This window comes from Drosophila santomea, chromosome 3L, assembly GCF_016746245.2.
Source record: "Drosophila santomea strain STO CAGO 1482 chromosome 3L, Prin_Dsan_1.1, whole genome shotgun sequence".
Classification (NCBI taxonomy): Eukaryota; Metazoa; Arthropoda; class Insecta; order Diptera; family Drosophilidae; genus Drosophila; species Drosophila santomea.
Window position 1 is genome coordinate 10,336,208 of NC_053018.2, and position 17,806 is coordinate 10,354,013.

The 17,806-nt window shown below is 42.9% G+C and overlaps 3 protein-coding genes across 5 annotated transcripts; 1 reads left to right on the top strand and 2 right to left on the bottom strand.

The window, feature by feature from the left end:
* Positions 1–519: 519 nt before the first annotated feature.
* Positions 520–1,891, top strand: LOC120448585. Its single transcript, XM_039630663.2, has 2 exons — positions 520–1,178; positions 1,256–1,891. Exons 1-2 carry the CDS (start codon positions 591–593, stop codon positions 1,568–1,570), a joined length of 903 nt encoding a protein of 300 aa, XP_039486597.1. The 5' UTR covers positions 520–590; the 3' UTR covers positions 1,571–1,891.
* Positions 1,892–2,027: 136 nt separating this feature from the next.
* Positions 2,028–5,285, bottom strand: LOC120448583 (insulin-like growth factor-binding protein complex acid labile subunit). Its single transcript, XM_039630658.2, has 2 exons — positions 4,408–5,285; positions 2,028–4,351 (listed from the first exon to the last, which is right to left on the bottom strand). Exons 1-2 carry the CDS (start codon positions 5,020–5,022, stop codon positions 3,362–3,364), a joined length of 1,605 nt encoding a protein of 534 aa, XP_039486592.1. The 5' UTR covers positions 5,023–5,285; the 3' UTR covers positions 2,028–3,361.
* A 151-nt stretch (positions 5,286–5,436) lies between these two features.
* Positions 5,437–10,223, bottom strand: LOC120448584 (phospholipid scramblase 1). 3 transcript variants are annotated; one of them, XM_039630660.2, is made up of 5 exons: positions 9,825–10,223; positions 8,797–9,163; positions 6,518–7,008; positions 6,292–6,450; positions 5,443–6,036 (listed from the first exon to the last, which is right to left on the bottom strand). In XM_039630660.2, the coding sequence occupies exons 1-5, from the start codon at positions 10,008–10,010 to the stop codon at positions 5,977–5,979; spliced, it is 1,263 nt and encodes a 420-aa protein (XP_039486594.1). In that variant the 5' UTR covers positions 10,011–10,223; the 3' UTR covers positions 5,443–5,976. The 3 variants fall into 3 exon arrangements, with proteins under 3 accessions (XP_039486596.1, XP_039486594.1, XP_039486595.1); XM_039630662.2 differs by lacking the exons at positions 8,797–9,163; positions 9,825–10,223 and adding an exon at positions 7,771–8,113 and having other exon boundaries at positions 5,437–6,036; positions 6,518–6,995; XM_039630661.2 differs by lacking the exons at positions 8,797–9,163; positions 9,825–10,223 and adding an exon at positions 7,771–7,908 and having other exon boundaries at positions 5,446–6,036.
* Between the last annotated feature and the right edge of the window lie 7,583 nt (positions 10,224–17,806).

The window sequence follows — 17,806 nt, forward strand, 5'->3', positions numbered from 1 at the left end:
CCTGACGCCACCACTTTGCATACTTTATTGACCGCATCGAGAGAATGTGTGTGTGGGTGTGTGTGTGTGTTGGCCTGGAGTCCTGCCACAAATACGCTTTTAAGAGGCATTTCCAGGACGAAGGCAGCTGCTACCCACTGCAGCATCTCTACCACAAACCTGCTTCTTGCAATTTGGCTATTAAAAATCATTAGCAGTTGGGAATTTCCACCCCTTATGGCCGAATTTCAGGTGTGTGCCCTTTTCCGAGAAAGAATCTGTGCTGCATGCAACATTGTGTGAGCTGCATACCTTGTGGCGCTCCGGCCAGGCATTTTCATTAAAACGCCGAGGGCATAAATACCAAAACTGGAAACAATGATCTTGGCATCTTGGTTTAATCCCTTAAAATGCTATGATTTTGTAGAACAGGCAAAAGGAGGTAACACACGCACTTTATGGAAGGCATTACTTTTCTTAGTTTAATATGCATATCATAAAATCCAAAAGTGACTTTCTGACATTTAGTATATTTCAATCCAAGCACTCCATGAATTAGTACACATATACACACTACACAATTTATTAGTAAGCTAAAAAAAATAATAAATATGGACTGCAAAGCTGCTGGACTTCTTCAAACTCCCAGTGAATCGGAAGTGACCCACTGCACCATCTCCGCTCTGGACAACATGACGATCCAGGAAGAGCAGAGTTCTTCGGCTTTTGAACTTCCGAAGGTTTTCAATAAGCTGGAGGAGATGAAACAAAGAGTGCTCCATCTGAGGGGCCTCCTCATTCGTCCAGTGCAAGTAAACGAGGCCGAATGTCCTTCAGAAAGTGACCACATTAAACTGGACATTGAGCAGTCCAGCTCGGACAATGACGAACTGCGAGGAGTGCAACAGGACACAGTTCGAGCTCTCCAGCAGATCATCGAATTGAACGGCCGACTTAAGGATTCAACTGATTCTCTGACTGCACTGGACGTTATTGTCCAGCGCAACATTCGATGCATCAGAAAGCTGGACAAGAAGCTGCTCGAGGTGCCCAAGTGGCAGGAGGAGCTGAAGCACAATACGGGATTGTGCTTGGAGCGATACAATGACCTGGACATCTCCAGAGGCAACTACCTCGACTACAGCGACAACTTCGTGCGACCCATTCAAACCAACATGAAGTTCTGCTTCGCATCCAAGGTATTTTCATAACATTCATCCATATTATTTATTATAAATATTATTTATTAATACTTATACTTACATGCTACCTCAAGGCGCCCCTGATGTGCAACAAGCATGATTACTATGACTTCGCAAGCGCTTTGAGCAAATCCCGGAGGACGCTATTGAAGTGCCACGAGGAGCTGATGAAGTACACCCAGAGCTTGGACGAAGCGCTGACATTGAAGAACTTCAACAACCTGGTACTTCCATCCATGTCGGAGCTATCGTTGCTGCTGGACAAGAGCACCCAACTTACCAAGCGCCGGAGCTCAAGTGCCAAGGAGCGAAGATCCTTCAAGTTCGCCTTGGCTGCTCCTCTGCCAAAGCAGGAAAAATACTCGCGCTCCGTCGAAAGTTTCGATTGAGATAATTGAAAACGCAGTGAACCACAAAAACGCCAATATTGTAATTTAATGTGCCATCTAGTTTCGCATTTTACGGGTGCAAATGTGAGCATAATGAGTATGCACACGGACATGCGGCATGAAGCACACTATGATCGAGCTAATTGTGCAAAAATGTTTTTGCAAATATTTTGTTAACAAATTTTGCGGCATTTTAAGCCGCAGAAATGCAATTAGCCGTGAATGTAATTAACCGACAAAATGTGATTGTGCAGTGGCCACTCCAACTGAAATGCTGCAAAAAATGGCAAAACCACCAAATGGATGTGCACTAAATTTGAATTAGAATTTGAATTTATATTACGAGAGTGTTGGGAAATCGAAAAGGGGTTTCCGATCTGGGGAAAATCAATGGCCAGAATGCCTTTGACACCTTGGCGAAGCTTCATTTTTGGTTTGACAAGGGTCCACAACTCGGTGGCCCAAGGAGCAACAAGTTTGTCATGAACGAGACTCCTTCCGGGCCAGAAATTTCAGCTATCAAATTGGGTAAACAACAGACCGAGCAAAGTTTGTGGCCAAATTAATTGAACGGACCTGGACGGAAAGGAAATGCTTTCCGCACGAAAGCCCTTTCCTCATGGAGTCTTTACCTTTCACCTTTGACAGGACACTTAATTCATCGAGCAAATGTGAAACCGAAAATTTAATTTCATTAGTGGCCTCCGAGTGTTGAAGGTGCTGTGGAGGCCTCGTTGGAGTAAAACTTTTATGGCAGCTGCTCAGCAAGGATACACCGTGTTCCGTGTTACGCCCTTTATTCCCGTAATTGCGCATTGGCTGCACATGTCCTGGCTGCCAACTTCCCCGGTCCATTGTTCCTTTGTTGCCCGTTTGAATACCTGGAATACTTGTGCTCCACTTGCTCACACCTCTGACCCTGCGGCCTATTCATACAATTTGAATGCATATGCGCCAAGTTAGGCAGCACAAGACCACGGAAACTTGCTCCCTTGGAAGGACATAGCTCTATAGCTATCCTTATATGGTCTTAGGCTTGTTCGATTCCTTACTGCCAAACTTATCCCACTTAGCAGCCCAGTCCATCGATCAATCAGTCAACTCATTGCGGCCAGCAAAAAAGTTTATCTGCAAACTAATTGGAAATTTTAATAAAAATTCTTGCGCTAAATTACGCTCAACAATCAAATCCCACCTTGCCCTTTTTGGAATTCCCAATCCCAATCCCAATCCCCATTCGAATCCCCCGTCATTGTCATTGTCCAACTGTTCGCTTAAGTGGTGTTAAGTATTTGAAAATCTCTGCTTCGGTTTTCCGCCCCAGTCATTCCCACTCCCACTCTGCCCATCGCATGCCTTCCGTTTTATTGTTTTACGACAGTTGGCCAAATACTTTGGCTAGCTAAAACTTTTGCCCTCATGGTCATCCAATTGTCTGTGATTTACGGAGGCTTCTTCAAGGATCCTGGGGCGGACGTCCAGTCAGTCAGCGGAGCGAAGCGGAACCCACAACAGAAACTGCAGTCCAGCATTCAGTGGATATTGATTTATTGCTCCTCAACTGGTGACACACATGCGTCTTACAGTCGGGATTATGAATGCACATACTACTTTGATGTATGATGGTAAAAATCTGATTTAAATTTGAAAGCAAAAACATACTAAAACTCTTGTGAAGCCATTTACGAGCTACTGCCAATATAAAGCTCATCAGCCAGATTTATGCCGAAATTAAAGTGAAATTCTTACTTTTCTTGGTCCTTCTATAGATACCATATAAAGCATGAAAGGTTATATCTTCTCATAACTTTCGACGATTCCTTGAGCTCTGGTTTCTTGAAGGTCGCGCAGGCATTTATCCATGGGCGTGACAACGCAGAGGGGCTTCCTTCCGCTGAAGTAGGCACTGCTGGGTCGAGCGTAGGACACGTGATGGCCATTCAACCAGGTGGTGATCTCGTCCAGACACAGGCACTGCCAAGGATTTCCCTCCAAAGTGATGTTTTGTAAATGCAAGAGACTTTGTAATGACTTCAAGTCCGGCAAGAAGGTGAGACGATTGTTGTTGAGCTCCAGGTGATTGAGGCGATCCAAAGTGTTCAGTATCTCGCCCTCAATCTCCTCCAGACGATTCTCGCTAATTGTGAGCAATTGTAATTGCCGCAAAGGTGCAAACATGCGAAGATCCAGACTGACCAGCTTATTCCTTCTGAGCCTAAGTTCCTGGATGAACGGCAGAGAAGAAAGAGCCAGGGGATGCAGTTCCGCAATGTAGTTGTTGCTCAAATCCAGGTAGGTCAGCTTGCGGAGAATACTTTCACCAAATACACGCATTCCCAGCTTTTTGATGTTATTCCTGCTGAGATCCAGTTTCTCCAAAGCTGTTAGATTGGCAAAGACATCGTCGGGCAGAAGCGAGATCTTGTTACCCTGCAAGTGCAGAGTTTGCAGTGAACTCAATCCCAAAAAGGCCCTCGGATGGATTCTGTTTATCTGGTTAAGCCACAAATTGAGGGTTCTTAGTTTCTTGAGCCTGCAAAACACGGAGTCCTCCAGGACTTTCACATTATTCGAGCTATAGTCGAGCAGATCCAATGGCGCCACTTCTCCGGGAGCCATGAAAAGTGTGCGCTTGATCTCAAATAGATTGTTGTTGGACACATTTAAAACTCGGAGATTGGGCAGCGCATAGAATATTCCCATATCCAGGTGCTCCAGCCAATTGCTGTGAAGATGCAGTTCCTCCAATTTGGGCAATCCCCGCAGGTGACACCATTGAAACTAGGGGATTTATAAAGTATATATCATGGCTTTCAACTAAATTGTCAATCACTTACGTCTCTCAAATTGTTGTTACTTATGGACAAGAAACGCAAGTTTGCATTTTCGCCAAGAGTTATGTTTTCCTGATAGTTGGTGGTTAGATCGAGAAATCGTAGCTTTTTCATATCCTTAAAGGCATTGGGTTCTTTGTGGGCTATCAGGTTCTCAGAAAAGTTGGCGTACTCCAAATTGGCGAAGCCACTCATCAGTTTGGCAGTAATAGCCAATATGTCGTTGTAGCTCACATCGAAATGGATTATTTCGGATGGGTTGGGAAAGTGCTCTGATTTCAGCTCCTCCAACTGACAGTGGGTAAGATTCAGCTTCTGCAGCGCCTTAAAATCTTGCAGTCCGCTCTCGCCCAGAGTCACACCACCGGCTTCAGATAGATCCAAGTGCAAAAGTCTAGAGAGACCAGGCAGCTCCCCATCTTCTGCTCTTTCGATTCCTGTGTGTTCATTGACCACCTTCACACTTCGCCAGTTCTCACCGACATATCGATTCAGTTGTTCGAAGCTCTCGATCTCCCGACACAGATGGCTTCCGTTTCCCAGATCCTCGCACTCCTGAAGATCCTTCCCGAACACTCCGGACAGGAGCAGGAAGACCAAAACTTGCATCGACTGCATTTTTTCAACTAAAATGGACCTCAACTTGAACCAAGTGCAATGCGTTAATTTGAGTTTATTTTTATCAGAGCAAACTTGTTTCGGTTCTTTAGTTCAGACAAAAGCCGGTTTCCAATTCCATTAACCAAAATCAGCTGTTGTACTAGTGATGGTGCCAGTTGAATTGAGAGAAAACTCTTTTCAACACGAAGCTTGCTGTTGTCTTGTTATTTCTCATCTTGTAACTTTACATATAAACCAACTAATTATTTTAATACGGTAATATGATTTTAAATATCATTACATATATAAATTATTATGGTGAAAAATAAATATATATTGGTTTATGATTTATTTAACATTTCTTGTAATACATACATATAAAGAAAACCTACTGTTTCGTAATATCAGTAGGGGTATATATATATTTATATATATATTCTCTGATGCTTAACAATAGGCAAGGTTAAATATATACTTTTATCCATAAGACACTCAAAATACAGTTTAAAGTACATGGTTCAATAACGAATCATTCGTTAGTTAGTTGTCGCTTCAGCGCTTCATTATAAATTCATAAATAAAGAAGATTATTCGTTGAATACTTAACACAAGTTTAAGCAAGAAAAATAAATCTAAGCGTTGAAAAGCGTTTATCTTCCTCTCTCGTGGGAAGCCTGAGTTCAGTATGTTCAGTTCAGTATCAAAATTAACAAGGAGTTTCATTAGTGCGATCCATTTTCATCAATAAGCATTTGGTTCAGAAGACTAGTAAGCGGTTGTTCACCGGGAAGATAATTGTATAAAGTAGCAACTCAAGATAATGTACAATAATTAATCGTCGCAATCGCCACAATCGCCGCAATCGCCACAATCGCCACAATCCTTACAATCGCAACAATCGTCACAATCGCCACAATCGCCACATTTAGTTCCCAGGCACAAACAATCGATGCACAAGCCACCACCTGATTCCTATAGCATTCCGGGGCCATCGGTCTCTCGGTTACCGGCTTTTTCAAAGAACATGGCATCCTGTGGGGCAAATAGAAAGCATAAATTTAGTGTGGGTAACATTTACGATTGAAGGACTTAGTGCTGCACTAGCCTACTCAAACTAAGCTAAAGGTTTTCATGGGCCTGAGGGTCAACATTACCTCAGCACCAACGAAATCTGCGCTGCAGACGCGTTAACAGCTTGAACCGATAAAAATGGACACTATATAACTGATTGGCAGAGGCCAACAATGAATAACTACAATAAATCTTAGCTGAAAAGAGCACACTTACTATGAGGAATGTGGCGCCCAGCAGAACGGCCTTCATGCGCACATCCAAGTCCAGTGGGAAATTGATGCCAAAGAAGTCCGCATCCGTGAAAATTTCACGTGCCAGGCCGGACCACTGCTTCGAGATCTTGCCGATCTTCTCACCAGTGAGCGAAACAACCTGAAAATCAAAAACGGTTTATCACATGCTTGCAAATCACACTAAAACATAAATATTCTAGATATACATTGAACTCGACGTCGCCGCAGAGCGAAAAGGTGCAGAAAGGTCCTTCGATGCGCATCACCGTGTCGCCCACGTGGTTGAGGATGCGGAAGGATGGCGAGCAGATGGACCACTCCTGTTCGATGGTGCCGATAACATTGCCGGGTGGCGCCGACACCTCGATGCTCTGCAGACAGCAGGGGAACAGACAGGAGGAGCAGGCCAGCGGGCGGTGCATGTGGATCACTTCCTGCTGAAAGTTGTCGAAGACTCGCATGTCGAAGGGACGCCCTGGACCGCAGCAATTGCGGGTGCAGCAATCGTTGTCCTCCGCCGCGAAATAGACCTTCTGACCCAGGGCGTTCTTGATCGTAAACTTGTTGTTGGTCTCGAAGCCCGTGAAGGCCTCCAGCAGCTCGACCTTCTGCTTAACTAAAAGCTGGTCGATAGTCGTAAGGTACTCCAATCCGCGCGGACAGTTCGGAATTCCGGTAGGTATACTCATCCAGTCTCCTGCAAAAATATAACTCATTAATATGCATTCATACTTCTTTAATGTATAATTTGATTGAATGGAATTTAAAAATAAAACTTAATGTGAACTTTATGATAACGTTCTCTTCTCCAGACTTCCTATAATCTTGGCGGCTAAATTAAATTAGTGCACACAAAAGGGCATCTTGTTCAGCTCGTTCAGTTGCCAGTGTGTCAATTGGTCAATGTCAACGACACAATTGCTCGGCCTTTCTAATTGGAAGCATCACAATGTAGCATGCCCCTCCTGACACATCCCATGGATAACCCCCAGCCACAAGCTATTATGCTACCTCGCCCATCAAGGCTCTTGTATCTAATCGGCGCTAGAAAGATATACTTTATCACGGGCTCTAAAGATAAATCTCAGATTAAATATATAATTTCACAATGTAAGGAAACCTTGACAAGATGTACATAATTGAGATATTTTTGGATCAATTAAAGTTTTTGCACCTAACTAAAATAGATAAATCTTATCGGGAAACGTGCTGAGATAATGTTAGTTTTTAATCATATTAAGTATTAATTCTTAATTGTTTGGTAAAACACCTTTTCACTTAATTTTAAGCCTCGACCACAAGGTAATTTTAAAAATTTCTTCCTATTGAGGTCCTATTTATTAATTTTCAATTATCTTACTGAAGTGTACTATTGAAATCTTTAAAGGTTCATCTTTTAAACCCATCATCATCTTCAACCCTACAGTTTCTGGTCAAGACCACAACATGACCTGCTTACCTCCTGTCCTCGTCGCTCACATAGTACTCGTAGCCCTTTCGCTTGGCCGACTTATTTAGTCGGATGGTGTGTCTGAGTTTCTTGGGCAGTGGTTTGTTGGCCTCCCTGCAGACCAGTTGCCTCAGAGTCTGGGACCTTGAGCAGATCTGGTTGTATTGCGTGTACAGCGAGTGCCAAATAAAGCGCAGGACCTTGGAGCCGCTCTTCACACCCCTGGAATTGGATTCCTCCGGATGTCCCCGAGCTTCGGCGCCACTCAGATCCAGTGTGGAAACACAACTTGCTGGGTTTTCAGTGGACATTTTTGTAGACTGACACGACCGCCTGCTCTGCAGCACAGAGATGAACTAAATGCTCGGCGGGCAAAAATCAACGCCATACACAGCGACGGGCGTTTTAAATGACGCTTTGTATTATTTTATTGGTTCAATTAAGGCAGACGCTTGGCTTTCCGATAAGCGCCAAAGATCTGGCAGGGTTATTCAGCTTATTTCGGACGGATCCGATGCACGTGTAAACAAAAATACAATTGATAAGAGGCGGTCTAAGAAACTTAAAGTATCTAACGCTGTCCAATGTGACTACGTAAATGTTTGCACCCCACTTTGCATCTGGGGGAACCTTTGTTCTACACCGATCTTGGCTAGCTACCTCTATCTGGGATAATGGGTTCAGTGCTTGCACCCGAAGAAATCTTAAGACAACTGATTGGACATTATCTCAATCGCGGGGCAACGACACACGGAGCATCGCAAAGATGCGATCTTGTTTTGATTCAGCTTTTTGCGTAGGAAGATTATATAAGAAGTAAACTCAGATATGGAACGAATAATTGTAACAAGGAAGCAGAAAGTGATAAAAGTCTGGTGCCATAATATGCACACCATATAGAAATATTTGAGAGTCAATCAATGCACTTCCATTCGGACCATAGTTCTTATCATACTTATTCTTATCGATACTTATTCATTTAGTCCCACATTTTGAATACTTTTTCGAGTTACACACTAGTGTTTGATTACTTGCCTGCTGGTCCGCCCTGTGGGGCCATTCCCGGACCCATTCCCGGTCCCATTCCCGGTCCCATTCCCGGTCCCATTCCCGGTCCCATTCCCGGCTGCGTGACGATGGGCTGTTGTGGATGTCCCGGTGGATATCCGCCAAATGCGTTTGGAGGACCTGCTGGTCCGGGAGGATATCCTCCAAAGGCCTGTGGAGGTGGTGCTCCTCCTCCGTAGGCTGGCTGTCCACCTGGACCACCCACATAAGGTGGCTGACCACCTGGACCACCCACGTAAGGTGGTTGTCCGGCTCCGTAGGGCGGCGCTTCTCCGTACGGCGGCATCTGGGGAACTGGTGCGTATCCGGCTTGCTGAGGACCTGGCGTAAACCCCTGCAACGATCGGGTTTCGATTGAAGAATGAGTCAAATATTTCTGTGAGGGGCGTTTCCATTAGTTTTTTTGGATCGGGCTGGGATTTTTCAAGCTGTACTTATCAGCACTTTGCCGGGCAAATGTATGAAGTAGTTAAGCAGAGATGGTTTTAGAAGTTAAAACATGAAGTGTGTTTCCTCTCTCTTAGATTTCGATGAGTTTCTATGATGATGAGTATATGTTTAATACCTAAGTGAAAACAAAGTGCTCCACTGGCATGAGTTCAAAACATAGGGGAAGTTTTCAGGTCATGGAAGCAAAACGGCGGCACATGATAAACATGCGTAATGAAAGGTGTTCAGAAAAAGCATTTTGTAGCTTTCGACTTGCTTATCCAGTCTGCATTACTGGTTTTAAGGCAAGTACATTTGTATGTGCATTGAGTTCTTAGTTGTTTGTGAGGGGGCAAAAAACGTTGTTTGTATTTATCAACACGCTGATTGCGCGGATTCGCGTGCAAATCGAATGAATCTCTTTCAGTCCACAGCAAACAGACTGCGTGAGTGTGTGTTTATAAATAAGCAAATAGCAACTGGCATGACGTCATGGTTGTGGTGTGCCTGTACAATAAGCACCCCCTGCACCACCAGCACCACCCACTTCATCATTTGGAACTCACGTAATTCATGGGCGGCGGCGACTGTGGATGTGGCTGCGGATGACCAGGGACGTTGGGCGGATAGGGGGCGTTGTGGGCGCCACTGGGCGGTGGGTAGCCGAATCCCTCGGCGGGCGGAGCATTTGGTTGGAATCCGGATCCGAAACCGGGTGGGGCGTAACCGCCCTGATTGACGTTGCTCTTCATTTCGTGGGGTTTCCCGGGATTTTCCCTATTTTTCGCCTCTGCTTCTGCTCTCCACGTGCTGCGTTCTTGTTGCACTGGAGGGGATTTGTTGTGGCCACGCCCCCAACGAAATCGCAACAATGTTGTATTTGTTTGGCACGCACTATCTGTTAAGTAAAGTAGTTTCGCAGTTTCGAATTGCAATTCGCTCAATCAGGTGGGCTTCGCAGTGTGACCGCTTCTGGAGTGCGAAAAAATACCACCTACAGGGGAAAATTTGCATACTAAAAATACTCTGGTTCTAGGAAAATTTCCAAAATATATATATTAAAAAAATAATGTTGCGTGACTTCAGGTAAATAAGATTATATTCACTTATTGTTGAAATTAATATATTTATATAAAATATATTTAATAAAATTGTTACCTTACAATGTAAAAATAATGTAGAAATGAAATGTTTTCTTAACAGAGCAGGCTTCTCTGTTATTAGCAGAACACAGAAAGCAAAGACACCTCCCAAAAGTGGAAGCCCGAGTAAAAACCCAAACCTAGATGGCGAGCTTGCAACTTGGTTCATTTAAATTCGATTTTTAGTCGGTTCAATTTAAAAATTAATCTATTTAACTCTAAAATAATGAAATATATATAGCTCCAACATACTAAAAAAAAAACGTATTCTTTTTTAGGAACTTTATGTTTAATGATAATGTTTTATGTTTATGTTTATTTTTAATATATATTTCATTTTATTTATTTATGTATATTTAATATAAAAATACTTTTTTTTACTAGGGTTTTATCTATTCTGCATACCTAGAGACTTATATTATTTATCAAACCTGTTGATTCAATTTTGTTGTAAGGTATTTTCCTAGAATATGGAATGGATTGCATTTATTTGACATAAACAATTTGTGTTAAGCATTCTTTCCAGTTTCTAGTTACAAAAATATTGATATCAAAATATGTACCTATACTCATAAAAAATAAATATATTTATCGTTTTTTTTTGTGAAAATATGTCCATTTTGTATGCCACCACTGCCTCAGAGAACAGTCCACATTTTTTCTAATGAGCAAATTTTCATTGTGAGGGTGTGCCTTCCCTACACCTCGAGGGTGCGAGAGAGAGGGGCTGCGAGGCAGAAAGGGAGAGAGGAATAGAGAGGGCGGCGTAGTTGGCGCGCATAAAAAATGGCGGTTTCCGACGCAAGTAAAACGCAAAAAAAAAGCAAAAAACGAGGGAAAATATGTAGGCAGGGTGAGCAACTGTTGTGAGAGTGAAAGAGACGGGCTGCTGTAATGTGAAAAAAATGCTAAAAACTGTGTATATAAAAAAAAACTGCGAGCAGAATTCCACCCCATGGCCATGGACAGCCAGCAGACGTCCCTCACACACACACACACACACACCACGGTAATTACCCATACAAATGCAGCGAGAAATGGAGGAATCGTCATCAGCATTATCGTCATGGTGGGAGGAAACTCCACACACACACGGAGCCAAATCACTACCTCACTTGGTCCTCGATGTCCTGATGATAAAAAATAATACATATACATACATATGTAAAATATGATATATACATGTGTGATAAATAATAAATATATTACTTACCAAATATATTACTTAAAACAACACAAAATCACTTTAAACTCATTTTACTTCGATATTTTTAAGAAGAATGTACATATGTAAGAATATAAGTTCTTCTAACTTATTTATATATATTATAATATATTAATATATTAATATATATATATTTAATGCTTTGTAATCTAAGGCTTTCAATATGAATGTGAGTATCTGCGGGGAATATATTAACTAGTATTTATAATTTGCTTCAAAGGTGTAGTTTCTTTCCGTGCATGGCGGAGTTAGTGGATCTAGAGGGGTCCTGGCGAAGGACTCATCAGGGTCAGGGAAATGAGAAATCCAGGACTGAGCGCTTAATGCGCCATATAACGCGATATTTGCGCTGGTGTGTGGGTGTGTGGGTGAGTTTAGCACATTCAATTAGTTGACTTTGCAATGGCAGCAAATGCAGAATGCGAATATAAAACAACCGACTGAGAATGGGCATAAAGACTGGCACCGGGAACGCGAACATATTTGCGGTTGGCAACCGACCAAAGGCACAAAAGCCGGGCTCAGCAGTGCAGCAATTGTTGCTGGGCCAGACCCCACCCCCTGCCACACCCCCCTTTTCGCCATCACCATTTTCCGCCCCCTTTGGCCCCACCCATGACCTTTGGCAGGGCCGTCGCTGAATGGTTTAGTGCAGGAGAGGCTCTCAAAAATCAGGCAAGCGGCAAGCAGCGAGCAAAATGCAATGGTAAACAGCCATGCGGGTCCCCCTACACTGCTACAAAATTCGATAGCAATACAGGAGCTATGCAAAAACTAATAGTCATGAAAACTGTGTACTTCTGAACCTGTAATGGTGACAATTTAAAACGAAAATCCATTTTTCACATTGCTATGTTTAATTCAAAAAAGAAACCTTTGGATATTCAGCCAAGCAGATGTGCGTACATTCAATTCAGCTATACTATTTTCCGCAGTGCATCAAAGACCCTTAAAAAGCCCTGGATCGGGTTTCGTTTGAGTCTCGCAAAGCGCCTCATTAGCCGTCGCTTCGTCCTTAAAGCTGCTGCCACGGAGCAAATTCGGGCGTTGCTGAACTTTCTGTCCGCCAATCGCAAAGGCGATCTAATTTATGGCCCTGTCCCAAAAGCAAGAAATCGAAAGGATCGCAGCCACTGACAATAAATCAAGTTTCGGAGATGCGATCAAGTGGACTTCTAATGTCCCGATCGATCAAAGCTGCTTTGCCACGCGGCCAAAAATTGCAGCTGCTGCCAGAGATCCACAAAGCAATCAATCATTGTTTAAAAAGAACAAAACGAAGAATTAAACGAATTACTTAAGCACATATGTATAAAGAACAGAACATTAAGTACCAGGCTCCTCTTAAATTAAGTGAATTTAGTTAAGTTAAATCCTTATACATATTTATTAAAAAAGTGTATTTACAGGAAAAAACCAAACAGAAAGTTCATTAATATTCATAATCCTAATAAATTTCGGCAATAAAAAGAGCCAGCAATAATCTATAAACCATATATGGTTTATCGCAAATCTGGCCAATCTTGACCATTTAACCGAGTCCACATTGCGTTGGGTCAGTTAAGCGTGGGAACACACACACATCCCGGTTGCGAAAAATGAGACGAAAAAATGTGTCAATGCCGCAAAGGGGGAATTGCAACTGCCACTGCCACTGCCTCTGCCACTGCCACTGCATTTGGTCAATGGCCAGTTGTTTGGGCCCTCCTTTTGGCCAGCTGCGCCATCGAGTGCACATGTGCATATGCCAAATGCAATCACGATGTCGCGATTTCCAAAACGAATGACAGGAAGTGCAGAGCCACAGATACAAAAAAGAGTAAACAGAAAGATATGCTGCAGTTGGAGGAGGGGGGAGAATTTACACACCTGGCTCAAAGCATTTCACCTTGCGTGGGTCAGTTACCAAGTTCACAAGCGGACTGGCGACTGGCAAAAAGGGCGAAAGTGTTTCCCAGCTAATTGCTTAATTACGATCCACGGACACGAAGAAGAAGGTCAGAAGCCGGCTGGCCAGAGGAAAAACTGGGTCAGAAAAGCCGGCGGAAAAAGGGTTGTGCGGCGAAATCTTAATGAGTTTTCATTCCGCCATTGGCCTCGTCCTTCCCAATGTTTTCCAATTAAAAGCACAATGACCCTTCTCCCGAGGCCCTATGCTAATGAGTACGGCACGCACTTTGCTCTTAGCCCCGGTGCCTGGAAAATTAATTACCACCAAGTGTTGAACTTGAACTTGTTGTCTGACCGTTTTTAAAGCTGGCTAAAAAATCAATAACGAGATTTTTAGCGGGCAGCAGGATCCCAAAAAGGAGGAACGGGTTGCAGGGTGGACCTTGTCTGGTTGCCACATGTCATGGTAAAAAATTTAAATCAGAACCGACAGCAGGACGAGCTACATGAGTGTGTGTGTCTGTGTGTGTATGTTTGTGAGTTTGTGTGTTTTTGTCCGATTTTTCTTCCCCTTTTTTGAACCCTTTTCTGCGGCGCTTTGTCCTGGCCGAGTGGCTCAACCCTTTTTCCCGTTTTTATTTTTTTTCTGTATTTTTTGGCAGGACGCTGGGCAGGACTTTGACAGGATGCTGGTCGCTGGCACACGGTAATTGCTTATTTAAGCGCGCGCCTTTATCCTTCAACGGGATATGCCGGGAGGATATGCAAACAAGGGGCAGCGCCGAGGAGCGGAAAATAAATTTGAAAGAGCCGAGATGCGAAACAAAAGGCCAAGTAAATGCCCCGTGTAATTACCGGCCAGCGGAGAACGGCGAGGGGCGGTGCAGCTGTCTAGCCGGACCATCCGCGGAATATCCAGGATTCAGGACTCAGAATGCGGCACTGAGTTCGCAGTAGCATCCCAATATGAACTGCAAATCAAGCTTGGCCAGCGGGTAAGGGTTAGGGGGTAGCGGTGAACCACGGGTCACCGTGCGTGCATATTAAAAATGTTTTCCGAATGAATTTTTACGCTGCCATTCGCGGGCATAGAGCAGAGACTCACACTCAAAAATAAAATTTGTAATAATTTTTGAAAATAAAATAGATTAAAAAGTCTTCTTTAAGCTTTGTTTTTTAATAGGGGATTTCTTCCCTTAACTTAAAAGAAAAAAAATCAAAAAATTCACAATATATGTATATTTTTTTTTAATTTTTTAAGTATTTTAAAATGAGTTTAATATAATCGTAGTTCTAAGATTTCGAAGATGTCACCACACTCGTTTCTATTTTGCTAAAGTTTGCCTCTCTAATTTATTCTTCTAAGATACATTCATTTAGTAATAAAATCAAGCTAGGACTATGATAGTTTTTTTCAGTGCAACCCAACAGGGTTAAGGCCCACTCGCGGGCAGCTTTCGATGTGCAGTCAACTGCGAGGTGGTCCCTGTCTGCCTGCCTCCGAATTAGAGCAGCTGCCACTATCTAGTCTGGCCTATCGCCATCGCCATCGCCATCGCCGAATCTCAGCGGGTCAGAGGTCATCGCGACCCAAAGGGGTGGCTCCGATCGATCTGCCTGCCCTTCTGGGGTTTTCACAGACTGTCGCGCTTCGGACTTCGATGATAGATTTGGTGGAAAAAATGGAGAGGGACTGACAAACAGACGGACAGCTGGTCGACAATTGCAAACAACTTTTGTTAACAACTCAATATGCATGGCGGAAAAAGCTGTTTAATTGGCTAGTGCAGAGAAAGAAATATAACTAATTACTATATTATGCAAATAAGATCGGAAAGAGAAGATAAGTACAGTAGCACATCAATACAAAAGGAATTTAATGTTACAACTGCTCAATACAGTTAGTTAGTTAGTAGAAATCATAACCATTTTTATTAGAGTAATTATATTAGTCTGATAGTTATTGCAGTGTAAGTGACTTGATTAGACCGTCGATCTGTTAATAGTTAGGGTTTAGCAGAATGTTGGGGCATTTTTCAGCCTTAATGACACTAAACGAAGGTGGACGACAACATGAGCTGGCTATATGCAACGTAACCTGATGGCCAGAGAGGGCAAATCTCCATAAAGCTGACACAAGAAATAACTGAAATTATTGTCAATTAATTACAAGAGACTGGGGCTGGTCTTTGACGTGTTTGACAGACGGTAGGAGTTGCCCATAAATAGAAGGCGTGTGACGTTGTTTTTTCAAGTCTCAGGTGCTGATTTAGTCAGGGAAGTAGTAGTAAAGGGACTTTCATCTTGTATTATAAGTTAAGACTTAAGCAAGAATATTACAAATTATAATTTTACCATATAATACAAAGTGTTTATATATATTCAAATGCTAAGCTAGTTTTTGTAAGCAGATTTCAACCTGTTGTTAAGTTTTGATCCCCTCTACAACAACGCCCCTGGTTCTTCTGCACTTGCCGCTGCCGTTGGCCTTTAGCATCGTGGCTAAGCTGCCTAAATGGCTCAAAGCGATCTAACCAGACATTTGCATAGTGCAAGAGCCAGTCTGGCAAACGGCTACAACAATTGCTGCTGGCATGTGAACGGCGATTGAGGTAATAAACGTATGTAATAATAATGAATTTTAATGTAGCATTAACAATTCTTGCATTTTAATTGGTCCACCCAAACGATAGCGACTGGATCCGAATCAGAATCGGAATTGAAATCGGAGGCTAAAGCAAAGTGGGCTGGCATAAATTTTCGCTGTTGATATGATTTAGTGACATGGAACAATGCACTGGAATTTATGGCAAAAGCTCCCCAATGCATTTAAGCGGATTATGTCAGAGTTCTGCGGTTTGGCGTGTAAATAAAATTCAGCTGTAATTTGTCAGCAAACATGACAAAATCGGCTAACTTATTCTTTCTGCCGCGACCATTCGAATGTTCGGAAAATGTTAATGAATGCACAAATCATTCGAGAATGTTGCTCTCCGTATGAAAAAAAAAGGGGGCGTATCCACAGCCATCGATAAGCGACAAACTGGGGGCGTTGCCAATCGGTTGGCGGGGGGATATAGATCTATAAATTGAGTCCAAGGCGCTGGCCAGCACTTCCATTAGGGAATCTGCTCAATCAGTGTCAACGATAAACTAATTTTTATTGCCCAACGGTGGGCCGTACAGAGTGGAAATACTCTCTATATAAGGCTAGTTTCGAATAGTTTCTATCTTAAGAAATACTCAATTTTAGCTATATCCGCAATCAAAAGAAAAACAATTTAAAAATCTAACAAGACTTTGTTTCACTTGTCTAATTCTCAATAGGCTAAGGTAGTTGCAAAGCGCAATTAACAATCATTAATTGAATGAAATTATATGCGTTATTTATGCCCTACTATAAAAAAACAATAAGATAAAGTGTATAACTATTAAGATACTTTATAGTTGCTTTAATGGCAGAGTATTTCGTAAGCAACTTTATTTAAGCCCAACCCACAGCTTTTTGCTTCGCCCCCGGGCTGTCATTACTTTGCCTTTTGGCCAGGTCGTAAACGTTTTTTATTTGCGATGGCGCTACAAGCAATGGGTGGATCTTCATTAGTGCTAAAATGGTTTTCCAATTTGTAGCCACCGGCGTAACTTACGTGCACCTTGCACCGCCCAAGCCACTCGGTGTCTTGACCACCAGCACCTTTAAAGGTTTAGAGATGCCAAATGTTGGCTGAGTTATGCGGATTATTTTATCTAAATCGCTTTAAGCTGCATTTTACAACCAACCACTGTGCTTTAAATTTATTAACTTAAATTCCCTTGCTGTCAGCTTAATTTAATAGTTTTAATATGGTTAAAAAGCTACATAATTGTTTTTGGATGCCTTGCTAGCAGTACAACGATGACAATCTGATTTTAAACCTCTCATATCTCATATTCAGTTTATAGCCAGTTAGCTGCCACTGTTGGCCATCTTCAATGGAAATACGAACTTCAGGGCGATCGTCCCGGTTGGACTTTGTTTATGAAGTCGTAAAGAGCACTCCCCCGGACCTTTTCCTCTGGCTTTTCACTTCGCATTCCTGCCGCAGGTGCGATGGGGCTCTCATCCAGCAGCAAGTGCATCTGCAGTAGCAGCAGCAGCAGCAGCAGCATCAGCATCTGTCACATGCAATTAGAAGTGCGCACCACACACTAATTAACTGCAAGGCGCAAGGCCTCCGCTCGCTCACCTTTTGAAGTGAAAGCCCCACCCCTTTTGGAGCATCCTTATAATGTTGCAGCGCCACTCGAGCAT